The 12,391-nt window shown below is 36.0% G+C and overlaps 2 protein-coding genes and 1 pseudogene across 3 annotated transcripts; 2 read left to right on the forward strand and 1 right to left on the reverse strand.

Moving 5' to 3' along the window:
* Positions 1-3,067: 3,067 nt before the first annotated feature.
* On the reverse strand, positions 3,068-5,632 carry LOC125188633 (ras-related protein RABA5b-like). Its single transcript, XM_048085600.2, has 2 exons — positions 5,193-5,632; positions 3,068-3,548 (listed from the first exon to the last, which is right to left on the reverse strand). The coding sequence occupies exons 1-2, from the start codon at positions 5,521-5,523 to the stop codon at positions 3,229-3,231; spliced, it is 651 nt and encodes a 216-aa protein (XP_047941557.1). The 5' UTR covers positions 5,524-5,632; the 3' UTR covers positions 3,068-3,228.
* Positions 5,633-7,205: 1,573 nt separating this feature from the next.
* On the forward strand, positions 7,206-9,663 carry LOC125188631 (4-hydroxy-tetrahydrodipicolinate synthase, chloroplastic-like). 2 transcript variants are annotated; one of them, XM_048085598.2, is made up of 4 exons: positions 7,206-7,483; positions 7,675-7,759; positions 8,578-9,242; positions 9,327-9,663. In XM_048085598.2, the coding sequence occupies exons 1-4, from the start codon at positions 7,438-7,440 to the stop codon at positions 9,503-9,505; spliced, it is 975 nt and encodes a 324-aa protein (XP_047941555.1). In that variant the 5' UTR covers positions 7,206-7,437; the 3' UTR covers positions 9,506-9,663. The 2 variants fall into 2 exon arrangements, with proteins under 2 accessions (XP_047941555.1, XP_047941554.1); XM_048085597.2 differs by having other exon boundaries at positions 7,208-7,483; positions 8,578-9,663.
* Positions 9,664-11,389: 1,726 nt separating this feature from the next.
* Positions 11,390-12,252, forward strand: LOC125188632 (cysteine-rich repeat secretory protein 55 pseudogene; annotated as a pseudogene).
* Positions 12,253-12,391: the final 139 nt, after the last annotated feature.

Genomic DNA, 12,391 nt, shown 5'->3' on the forward strand with positions numbered 1-12,391 from the left:
GTTGCACTTTATTTTTTACCATAAATAGTAAGTGGGTCTCACATTCCACTAACTCAGTTCACTCGCATTTTATTACAAAAACTAATATAAAAAATGGGTCTCACATTCCACTATATTTTTCAACTGACTTTTCTTTATATTTCTTAAAACTCGTGTCCGATCAAAGTGTGATTCTTAATCTGGGACGGAGGGGTTATTTATTTTCAGTAACAAATATTTGCGACTTTAACGGTGAAAAATGTTTGAGTTGGAAATTACTGAGATATAATGACATATTATGCGTGCAATTTAGTGGGAAAAATCATTTATTGCAGTCAATTTCTGGTCATTTTCACAATTTTTGAAATTAGCCGATTTGACATTTTCTAAAATTGTCCTTTGACCTTAGATTTGGAAAAATTAAATTTGATATGGCAGGCGGAAAATACACCTTGTCGAATCGAATCCACGTCTTTGATTTTATAAATTAAAATGTGACACGTTTGTTACATTTTGTCGGCAACGTCTTTAATTTTTACACATGTATAGCCACGTCAAAAGATACTTTTAACGTCGGAATTTTCATTATGGAACAATTGAGAAAGTGTTGAATTTACGAACAATTGGTTATTATTAAAAGTTATGGAAATAATAAGAAATTGACCAAATTTAATGATTTTTTTAGAATTGATCTTTTATTATATACTCCAGTGTGTTGTTTAGTGTTAAATAAAGAAAGCAAAAATAATTAAATATACTATCCTAAAGAAAGAAAGTTAGTTAAATATATTAATTATGATTTACTTTTTTTCTAAAAGTAGATATATGACATTATATTTATATACCAAAAAAGGTGTGATGTTCAAAAGTCATTTCCTTTATGTTAAAAAATATTTCACACATTTAATATCTGTAATTTTATATTCTTTACTACTTTATTGTTAATAAATCTTATATTAAAAAACGATTCAACTAAAATGGGACAAATGTAATATTTTCCCATTTATGAAAAATAGTTTTTTTTTTTGATTCACTACCAAAATTAATCTTTGTGTATTTACATCAATTTATCTCTATAATAAGATGAGTCTCTTTATTTTAATTCTTTTTCTCTATTTTTGAAACATTATTCAGTTTACATAAATATGTGTAGTTCACAATCATTCAGTGTAAATATAGTAATTGTTATGAACGAATGGAATAGTAAAAATATGATCAATAATGCAAATAGATCTTTATTTGAACGATCTATCTCTCGATACTTGTTTACTACTATTTCGGAGTATTTTTTAGTTGGGTGCTCATATATTTATGAAAACTGCATGCAAAATGTGTATTTGAACCAATGGAGTACTACTATTACTACTACGTCATCACATAAAGCGATCATGGTCATGGCTATAAAGCATCCACAACGTAGCTCATCGTTGTCTCGAGCTCGTCTCACTAGGACGAGACAACGGCGAGTTGGCGTTGCAGATATTCTATCATGTCTCATCCCGTGGAGTCTCCTTCATGTCACAGGGCGCATTCCTAAAGAGCGGTGAAGCCCACTCGCCCCCCTCTGCCCAGTGGACTTCTTTTTCCAATTAAAAAAACTATTTTGAAAATAGATTTTATTAAAAATATAATTTTTAATTATAAAAAATTAGTTTTTGATTATAAAGAAATTAATTTTTATTTTAAAAAATCTATTTTCAAATAAATTTTTTAAAAGAAATAAAACTATAATATCATAATTATTCATTTGAATAAAATTTAAAATTTTACTTAAAATTAATTTATTTGTGAATATTTTATTTTTTTAATGAATCTCATATTTTAATTAAATTAAAAAATAATTTATTAAATTTTATAATAAATAAATTAAAATAGAAAATGAAATAGTGGGGCGAGATCCATGAATAGTGAATGGAAGAGATGGATAAGAGATGAAATTTTGGAGAAGTTGTCTCTTAAATAAGAGATGAAATAAAAAGTTTTGTGGGACCCATGAATACTGAGGCATGAGATGGATAAGAGATGGATAAGAGATGATTTAGAAACAACGTTGTGGATGTCTTATACAAGAGGAATAAATATAGACGCCCGGACAAATTTGAATCCAAGAGTTGTTACTAAAGAGAATTTTATGCATCTTCCGTCCCTGAAAAATATGAATTATTTTCTTATTAAACTGTCCTTGAAAAGTATAAACTTTTTAATTTTAGAATATTCAACACACTCATTTTATTTACAATTTATATTATTACACTACAGAACCAAAATGATGTCGAACTCATTATCCGCTAACAATATCTACACCACCCTTTCATTCTCTTTTCTTTCTTATTTTAATAATTAACTTTAAAATTCATATCGAATCAATTGTTTATACTTTTCAATAGATGTGGAAGTATAATTTGTTACTACTCCTAGCAAGTAGCAATCACTCTTTGTAAATATAGGTAAAATTAATAGCCCGTATATATGGATATCTAACTATTATTGCATATATCTTTCTTTCTTTTTTTTTTTCTATTTTTATCATTGACTGGACATGCAACCTGAATACATGATAATGTGCCGGTCGCATATTTTACCAATATAGTCTTTTGATTCCTAGTACTACTATTTACCAATCTAGTCAAAGGTGTCTCAACCCTGTGTAAATTTGAATCTAAACGTTGAGTATACTCAAAATAGTAAAGTTGAATATAATTAAATGTTCAGTTAATCAAGCTAAAATGATTGGTTTTATATTTACATATATATTTATTTATATGACTTGATTATCTTGCTCAGTTAAATAACTCATTTTTTTAACAAGAAATTTTGTATGATTACAAATAATGACTTTCATAACAAAAACTTGACTTGCAAAATACTATCACTACAGAGGGAAACTTTTTCTTCATGTAGTTGAAAGTTGAAACTAACTTCCGATTTCGAAAACCATAACATACTAACATTAACCCTTGGATTACTCATGTCCCGGAATTACAAAATGAGACATTATTTTATGAACAAATGGAGCATTTCATAGTAAAAACTTGTGGGTTGGAGAGAGAGAGAGAGTGTGTGTAAGAAAACTAACTTCCAAACAATGTAGGACAAATCCATCATATGATTATTTCATAAACATAAATAAACTTCATTTCCATGTTTCACGACAGCATATAATTGAAAATAAAAATAATAATGCAAGAAGCAGCTCAAGAGGGAGACAGAAAGAAGAAAGAGATCCGGGTAAGAGGAACATACTGGAGCTCATCTCGAGCAGCAAGACATCACGCCGCTGTTCTGCTTTGACAAGTCAACCCCGTTGGCCAGGCTGACCCGGTTAACCGAGAGGTCGGCCTTGTACGAGTCTGAGCTGAGTATCTTGCGGCTAACCTTGTCATAGATCTCGTGTATGACGATCTCAAACGCCTTCATCACATTGGTGGCGTCGAGGGCTGAGGTCTCTATGAAGAACAAGCCTTCTTCTTCAGCGAGGCTCTTCCCCTCCTCCACACTCACCTCCCTGATGTCATCCAAATCGCACTTGTTCCCCACAAGCATCCTTGCCACCGCAGTGTCACAGTGAGCTGCACATCGTTGTAGTAAAGGTCAAAAAACAGCTAAATGATTGCAACCGTGCATAAATGGGACTAGTGTGGAGGTCAAGTTTAAAGCAAGCATGGTTCTATCCTTGTCATAACAATAGAATCTCGAATCAAGTTTCCGAAGGGGGAATTACTTTGAGTGAGAGAATAATCCAAGTTAATCCAGAATTTACTTTGACGGATCAAATAATTTTGAACTTGTTTGACTATCTTATAATTCAAATACGAAATCTCATACTTCATCTATCTATCCTATCATCAGATGTTAACGCTCCCTAATAAGCTAATATTCGATCCTTAAGCCTGCAAACAACAACGAATCATCATCACACACTCATATCTCAAATGCCCTTCTTGAGACAGTAGTTACTAGTTATAATCAAGCTCAAAATGCTCCGATTCAAGTCTCTATCAGAACACTACATGCTTGATTGATGATAATTGAAAAAGTACTTGGCATAAGTGCAGAACTATAGGAGCATTTCTTGAGAATATGATTCTTAAAGCAGTTAAAGGTAGCAGAGTATAAAGCCAGCAATGAGTTGAAAGAGTAGCACGTCTCGATCTTAAATCCAACCTCCATATACACCCAGTTTCACTCGTTTTATATGAAAATTACAAGCCAAATCACTAAACAGAGCCACTATATATGTTTTGTATGCAACCCCTACCCGCTTTACAAGCCTTGTAGTTATGCTTTCCAAGTCAGTGTCTTCACCAAACTCAGACGTAAATGTCGTTTATAGCTTTTAGGTAAGGATTTAATAGCCCATACAAACTTATATCTACCAACCAGTTGTATTAATGGTATTACAAACAAATCAAAGTCGCCTATCATAACTAACATTTATCATGACAGGTAGGTGAATATATTGTTCCAACTATAATGTAGTCAGGCACACACACTGGCTTCAAGCAAACAAGATTATCTGTCCATTGCTACTAAATCGGGAATTTATTTCGTTCTTAGGCATAATGCATCAAAATTGTCCTAAAATCAGGCAAGAACTTCCTCTGATAAATAAATTTCTCTTCCATCTTACTATTTCCTTGTGATCATTGAGCCAATTAAAGCAATGCCATGAAAAATGATTCTGTTGATCGCGTTTTAGTCATTTTCGGAGAAATCCCCCTTTCTGCATTCATACATCTAACCCTAAGCATAACTTACTGCAAGCATAAATAAGATAAATGCAATTCAAATAAGCAGTCATTCAATTTTCAATCCTAGACTCATCTACCTGAATCAATTATATCAAATTACAACATACAAAAATCAAGCAAATGAGAGAGAGAAGCATAAACGACAAATGCAGAGACAAATTCAGCCCTAGCAAACCTACATCTGCACATTGAATCCAAGAACACGCAGATTAACCCAAAGCAACAGAAAACACACGCACAAACAGAGAGATAACACAATCACATGAAATGTGGAGACAAATTGAAAAAATTAGAGCATTAGCAACTCAAATTTGCACAAGCAAAATCAAAACCTAATCAATAGCTCCATAAATCACAATTCCCCCAAAAATCAGAAATATGCAGCAAATAAAAAAAATTAACAAATCCGAAGTCAACAAACGCGAAGAAGAAGGAGAAGAGAGAGAGAGAGAGAGAGCATACTATTGAGCTCATCGAGCCAGCGTTTGGTGCTCTCGAAAGTGGTCTTCCTGGTGATATCGTAGACAATGAGCGCGCCGACGGCGCCGCGGTAGTAGGCGGAGGTGACGGCGCGGAAGCGCTCCTGGCCGGCGGTGTCCCAGACCTGCGCCTTGACCTCCTTGCCGTCGACCTGGACCACCTGCGTCTGGAACTCGACTCCTATGGTGGCTTTGGAGTTGTGGTCGAACTCGTCCCTGGCGAAGCGCGAGAGAAGGTTGGATTTCCCCACGGCTGAATCGCCGATCACGACTATCTTGAAGAGGTACTCCTCGCCGCCGCCTTCCTCCGCCATTGCCGCCGCCGGATTCGCTTGACTGTGTGTGATTTATTAAGTGAGAGAGAGAGAGAGAGTGTGTGTGTGTGTGTTTTGAAGAGAGGGAAAGGAGTGGTCGACAAGAGTAGAATTTTTGCATACATCCTCGCGCGACTCGCGGCTCTAATTATTTAATTCCACCTAAATTGATTTCAAATATTTTTTAAATTTGAATTTTGAAACTTATAAGTTAAGATGTAACTAATGTTTTGGTTTTAAAATGGTGTCAATTTTTAATGAAATATAAAAAAACAGAGTCATTTTAATTAAGACTGATGAGAGATTGATTTATTTTTATTTTTATTTTTTATTTCAAGTCTTTCAGGGTAGATGTTGCGAGTTTCTGGTGATGGATGCACTTTGAAATATTAGAAATTGTAGCTTCGCCGAAAAAATGATCAGGATTAACTTATTTTGGCACGATAGACTAGTGTAGAGAAAGAATAGGTGTGACTCGTATTCCACCTAATTTTTATTAACGTTTTTTAAAATCTGTATCAGATTAAAATAAGATTTAAATCTGGGACCGAGCGAGAACATACTATAAAAGAAAGGATTACATGCTATTATTATAATAATCAATATCATTGACCTTCTATAATGAATATGTACTTTTATATTATGCTGAACATATCAAAATTTCAAACTTCCATTTCATCATTTTCATGAATTATGACAAATAAATTCAAGTTTGAATTTAATAACTCGCCAAAGATTCTGGTTTCAATCATTTTCTAGATATATTCTTTTTTTGCTTTACAGGTAACATGTAACTTTTGATTTTAGATCGATGAAACCCCAAAAAGGCTTCCAATAATTATAAAAGGTCGGTTGAAGAAAGTCTAAAGTCATGGGCAAAAATAAATTTCTACAATTTCTATAATTAATATTGGAGTGGTTGCATATAATAATGATTTCGTGCTCAATTTTGGGTTCATACTAACACATTTTTAGTTTAGGCATCACAATATTTGGAATTTGAAAGTCGTAATCACAATTGCAAATCAAAAGTCATAAGTAAAATTATAAAAAAAAATAGAAATAAAAGGAACACAAAAAAAAAAGAAAAAAATTTTTGCTCACACCTACATTTTCAGCAACTATTATCATTCTTATATATTTTTATCAATGTTGTAAAACAAATAAATTGATACTCCTACTTAAATTTGGTACATGCAAATCACTTAAATTTTTTATGAAAACAAAGTTTCATTTTTAGTTTTGTTTTAAAAAATCAATAATAAGTTATTGTTGAGCTTGTGCCATAGTTTTCAAAATTTGAATAATAAATCACAAATTTTTCAAAAAGAATTCAATCACCCCAATTGATAATTTTTTTACTATTATTTTTCGTTTCTTAGTAAAACGATGTTGTTTAGTCGTTCACGCCATCAAATTAATACATTGTCTTTATTTATTTACATTACATGTATACACAAATTTGGCATTAGATTCGCCTCCAAAAATTTATCATAAAACAATTAAGAATGTTAAAAACTTCATAAATCAAAATATAAAATAAATCAGGACAAAATTTCATTATTTATTCCTTTTGGGCTTTTACTAATAAGCCCAAAGATTTACACCATTTCATTGGGCTTTGACTAATAAGCCCAAATCTTTATATCGCGTTTGACACGTGTAACGTGGAACACCTCCGCCGTGGAATTGAGGGTTTTTAAACCTCTTCCACACATCGCCGCCGCCGCCCTACTCCATTTTTCCATCCTCCGGCGCTCCGGTCTCGACCTCCGTCATCAGGAGCTGAACATATTCTGATGCGTCTGAGCTCCCGCCGTCGAAGCATCACTCTTTGCCGGAGAATTACGTGATTTAGCTCAGCCACAAGCTCATCTCTGCCATCTCTGTTATAATTCGTCGATTTCCCGTGCCATGGCGTCGGTGATCGGATGTTTCTCTCTCAAATCTACTCATCGAGGTAAATTACCATTGATTTTTGCAGATATTGGACTCGAATTTCAGCTGTTTTAGATTTTCTTCTTCGGAATCTCTTACTTTCATGTTCATAAATTAGGCGGAAATTTGATTGAGGAATGATTGATTTTCTTCTTGATCTAATAAATCAAAGTTATTTAACGACTGATGCCAGTTTTCGCTGCTATGATGCAGGAGTGCTTCCAAAATGGAGATCACCTAGAGCAGCTGTGGTTCCCAATTTTCATCTTCCGATGCGCAGCAACGAAGTTAAAAACAGGTAATTGCGCGATCAATTTGATCATAGTGAGTGATTTTTTTGCTCTTGATTTCCTGTTAGCAATTGATAACCTAGTTCCAGTAAAAGAGTATCATGTTAGCAAAGCATATAATTCAACCAATTGTTGGATAGATGATTATGTTTTAGTGGTAGCAAAAGTGAGCTATGGAAACCATTCAAGTTGCTGTGATGATGATGATGATGATAGTACAATAGTGCTCACTTATTCACTTGTCCATGTGCATGAAAACAGCATGTGAGGGAAAGATGCTGACTTATCTCCAACCATTTGTTGTCTGCATTTTGTTTCCTGTTTTGCTGAATATATTTTCTGTCAGTTTGTCATTGATTATGTTTTTTCGAATATCTATGGAAAAGAGTTTGATTAGTTATGGTGAATGTTGAGTTTTCTCATTATCATTAATAATAGTATGAACAAAAGCTTGCATCTGTTGGATTTCTCATACCCTTGTGATGTCCTTGTGCTTATTGGCATTAGGAAGTTTGATTTACCACTTCTACTATCTATGATGTGAGGTTTAAAATACAGAATCTCAGTAAAATTGAATTGAAACTAGCACAAGAAAGTGGTTTTATATAAGAAGTCATAGAAAAATGTTTTCATAATGTTGAATATGACATGGATTTGAAATGATAATCTTGAAAATTCATCATTGGTAATATCTCTAGAAAGTTCAAGTTCGTAATTTGGTGGTGCAAAGGGTGGAAGGAATGTATGCATAGGAAAGATGTTGCTCCTATATGTTATTCCATATCCAAAGGAACCAGCTTATGTAATGTGAAGCTACTGTTTGCAGGACTAATGTCGATGACATAAAATCGCTCAGATTGATTACAGCAATCAAGACACCTTATCTCCCGGATGGAAGATTCGACCTGGAGGCATATGATGCCTTGGTGCACATGCAAATCGAAGATGGTGTCGAGGGGGTGATTGTTGGTGGCACCACTGGTGAAGGCCAATTGATGAGCTGGGACGAGCACATTATGCTCATTGGCCACACAGTCAACTGCTTTGGCAGTTCCGTTAAAGTCATTGGTAACACCGGGAGTAACTCAACACGAGAAGCCATCCACGCCACTGAACAAGGCTTTGCTGTTGGTATGCATGCCGCACTCCACATTAATCCTTACTACGGAAAAACCTCCTTGGAGGGTTTGGTCTCTCACTTCGACAGCGTGCTTCCCATGGGCCCTACAATCATCTATAACGTACCCTCACGGACAGGCCAAGACATTCCACCACGTGTGGTTCACACCGTTGCACAGAGCACCAACTTGGCAGGCATCAAGGAGTGTGTTGGGAATGATCGGGTGGAGCAGTATACGAGCAATGGCATAGTCGTCTGGAGTGGGAACGACGATGAATGCCACGACTCGAGATGGGATTACAGTGCCACTGGAGTAATTTCAGTTACAAGCAATCTGGTGCCACGTCTGATGAGAGAACTCATGTTTGGAGGTAAGAATCCAACTTTAAATGCAAAACTGTTGCCTCTTATCCAGTGGCTTTTCCGTGAGCCGAACCCAATTGGTGTGAACACAGCCCTAGCACAGCTCGGGGTCGTGAGACCTGTTTTCCGGTTGCCCTACGTGCCCCTTCCTCTAGCCAAGAGGGTCGAGTTTGTGAACATAGTCAAGGAACTCGGGAGAGAGAATTTCGTTGGAGAGAAAGACGTCCGGGTCTTGGAAGATGAAGACTTTGTTTTGATCGGTCGGTATTAGATGCTACGTTTGGTGAAATATGGTCTCCTTTCGACGCTGTTCTTTTGATCTGCTTGCTTTGTCCTAAACAATAATTTAGATTTTGAGTTTTACTCTTGTTGTTGTATGTCAAGGTAAAGTTAAAAACACATATATGCTACAAATATTATATTATTGCATGACACTTTATGCTGATAAAAATGAAGTATAAGTAAGTACTCCTATAAATTATAATGTAAATATAAGCTACTCCCTCCGTCCCCGATTAAGAGTCACACTTTTCCATTTCGATCTGTCTCCAATTAAGAGTCACACTTCATTTTTATCATAAATGGTAAGTAGGTCCCACATTTCACTAACTCACTTCACTCCCATTTTATTTTAAAACCAATATAAAAAAGTGGGTTCCACATTCCACTAATTTTTCAATCAATTTTTCTTTATATTTCTTAAAACTCGTGTCCGGTTAAAGTGTGACTCTTAGCGAGGGATGGAGGGAGTATTTTTCAATAGCTACACTTTTTTCGTCAAAGATCTTCTCGAAGCTTGAATCAGTATGTTGTCGTAGTGTTGTCACAAATTGGACCAATAATTTCTTAGTCATGGTCTACGCAATGATGCACACACCCATTACATCAACAATTAAATCTAATCTATGTCAATGCCAATGCCAAAATTCAATAATACACACAAGAAAGGAAAATCTTTAGAGAAATAAATAGGATCTATTGAAGGGGTAGAAAAAAGCTTAAGGTCATCCGCATCTCTGTCTCTTATTCGTCTTTTAATCATCTCATCTCTTCACTATTCATGAGTCCAATTGTACTTTTCACCTCATCTCTTAACGAAGAGACAACACCTGATCCCTCCATCTCTTAACCATCTCATCCCTTAACTACTCATTTTTTTTATTTCTAACAAATTCAATTAATATTTCATTGAAATATTAAATTAATACTAATAATTCATTAAATAATTAAAAACCACAAAAATTACAACATCCGAAAATACGAAAAATACATAATTGAAATCCTATGGAGTATTTTTAATTTTAATTTTAATTTTATAATTTTTTATTTTTATTACAATATTGAAAAATACAAAAAATAAAAATTACAATATTTTAATTTATTTTATTTTCGAATTTTCCTGATTTAAAAAAAAACAAAAAAAAACATTTTAAACGGATATAAACGACGCCCACTCGCAGGCCGGCGAGTGGGCGTCACGCACGAATCGGAGCACGCCACGACGCCAAGGCGCGTGGCGAGCTGTCTCGAGGCCGGTCTCTTCCGCGCGCGACACGCGACGACATGTCCCGTCTCGTCGAGACGAGATGGAGGCCGCATCGCCGTCTCGATGCGGTCCCGTCTCTTCGAGACGAGATAGAGCCCGCATCGAGACGCGATGCGGATGCTCTGACACAAGAAAAATGAAAGCAAGCAAAGAGGATATACATATTGGTAGACACATGGAATGCCCCTGCCACGTGTCATAATACGAACCTTTATTTTATCTGAAAAACTGAAATAAACACTAAACCAAACAAAACATAACATAAATCTTGTCTTGATGGTTTGCTAATGACTAGAATGTGGTGTGATGACAAAAACCAATTAAAACAGTCATGACCATGTTAACTATTCATAAGAAATCAAGAATTCATTTACATAAAAATCCCACCTTTTGTGGCTCATGCACAATCCTACAATTGGAAGATACAAGTGGAAACTTTCAATAATAGAAAGGTGCTTGTCATAAATTAGTTTGCATTGACTTCCACTCTTTCTAGAATAGTGATACCATTCTCCACTTAATGAGATTTGAGAGAAAAGTCAACAAAATCAGCTCACATAGGCATGCATACACACAAACACTTGACACTACTACAATAAAAGGCCAAAGCCAAGTCCAAGATTCTCCCAAACAAACAACCATGAATCTCTTACACAATCTCTTCATAATCCTCCTCTGTCTCCACATCCTCTCAGCAGAATCTCAAGATCCTGCTGCTAGCTCATGCAATGACAACACCAAAGCCAACACCACAACATCAAGAAACATTGACACCTTACTCCCAAAGCTAGTCTCAGGCACCATCCAGAACGGCTTCATTGCCACCTCCTCCGGCGGGGTCCACGGCCTCGCCCAATGCAGAGGCGACGTCAGCAGCAGCGACTGCGCCTCCTGCATCCAATCCGCGGCAAAAGAGATCAGATCCCTCTGCCCCACCCAATCCGATGCAAGGATATGGTATGACTACTGCTTCCTTCGATACAGCACTGATAGATTCTTCGGTGAGGTTGATGTCTCGGGCGTCTACCTGATCAACACGCAGAACGTGACTGATCCCGAGGCCTTCAACAAGAAGCTGGCCTCGCTGATGGATGACATCACCAAGGAGGCGGTGAGGTCCTCGAGCAGGGGACTAGGCAGGGGGAAGAGGGACGTCTCGGATTTCGTTAGGCTTTACGCGTTGGTGCAGTGTGTGAGGGATCTCTCTGAGATCAACTGTGCTCAGTGTTTGGCCATTGCTGTCAGCAACTTCCCTACTGTCTGTGGGGATAGGAGAGGCTGCCGCGTGCTCTACAGCAGCTGCTACGTTCGATACGAGCTCTATCCCTTCTTCTTCCCTCTCGATTCGCAGGAGTCGTTGGATTCTAGACTTGGGGAGAAGTATGAGAGAGTTATATCTCATGTCAAGAATTGATGTATGGTGCTTTGAAGTTTGCATTAATAAGACTTTGTGACATGTTTTTGTAGTACTATTTGATTCGGCCCAATCCACTCGACAACTCTAAATACGACTTTGTAACAACTCTAAATACGACTTTGTAACTGACTCTAAATACGACTTTGTGACGCGTTTTGTAGCATTTAATTCTTGGAATCTTATACAATGTACAT

This window comes from Salvia hispanica, chromosome 5, assembly GCF_029641045.1.
Source record: "Salvia hispanica isolate PSC_SH4W2 chromosome 5, Shi_PSC_v1, whole genome shotgun sequence".
In the NCBI taxonomy this organism is placed as follows: Eukaryota; Viridiplantae; Streptophyta; class Magnoliopsida; order Lamiales; family Lamiaceae; genus Salvia; species Salvia hispanica.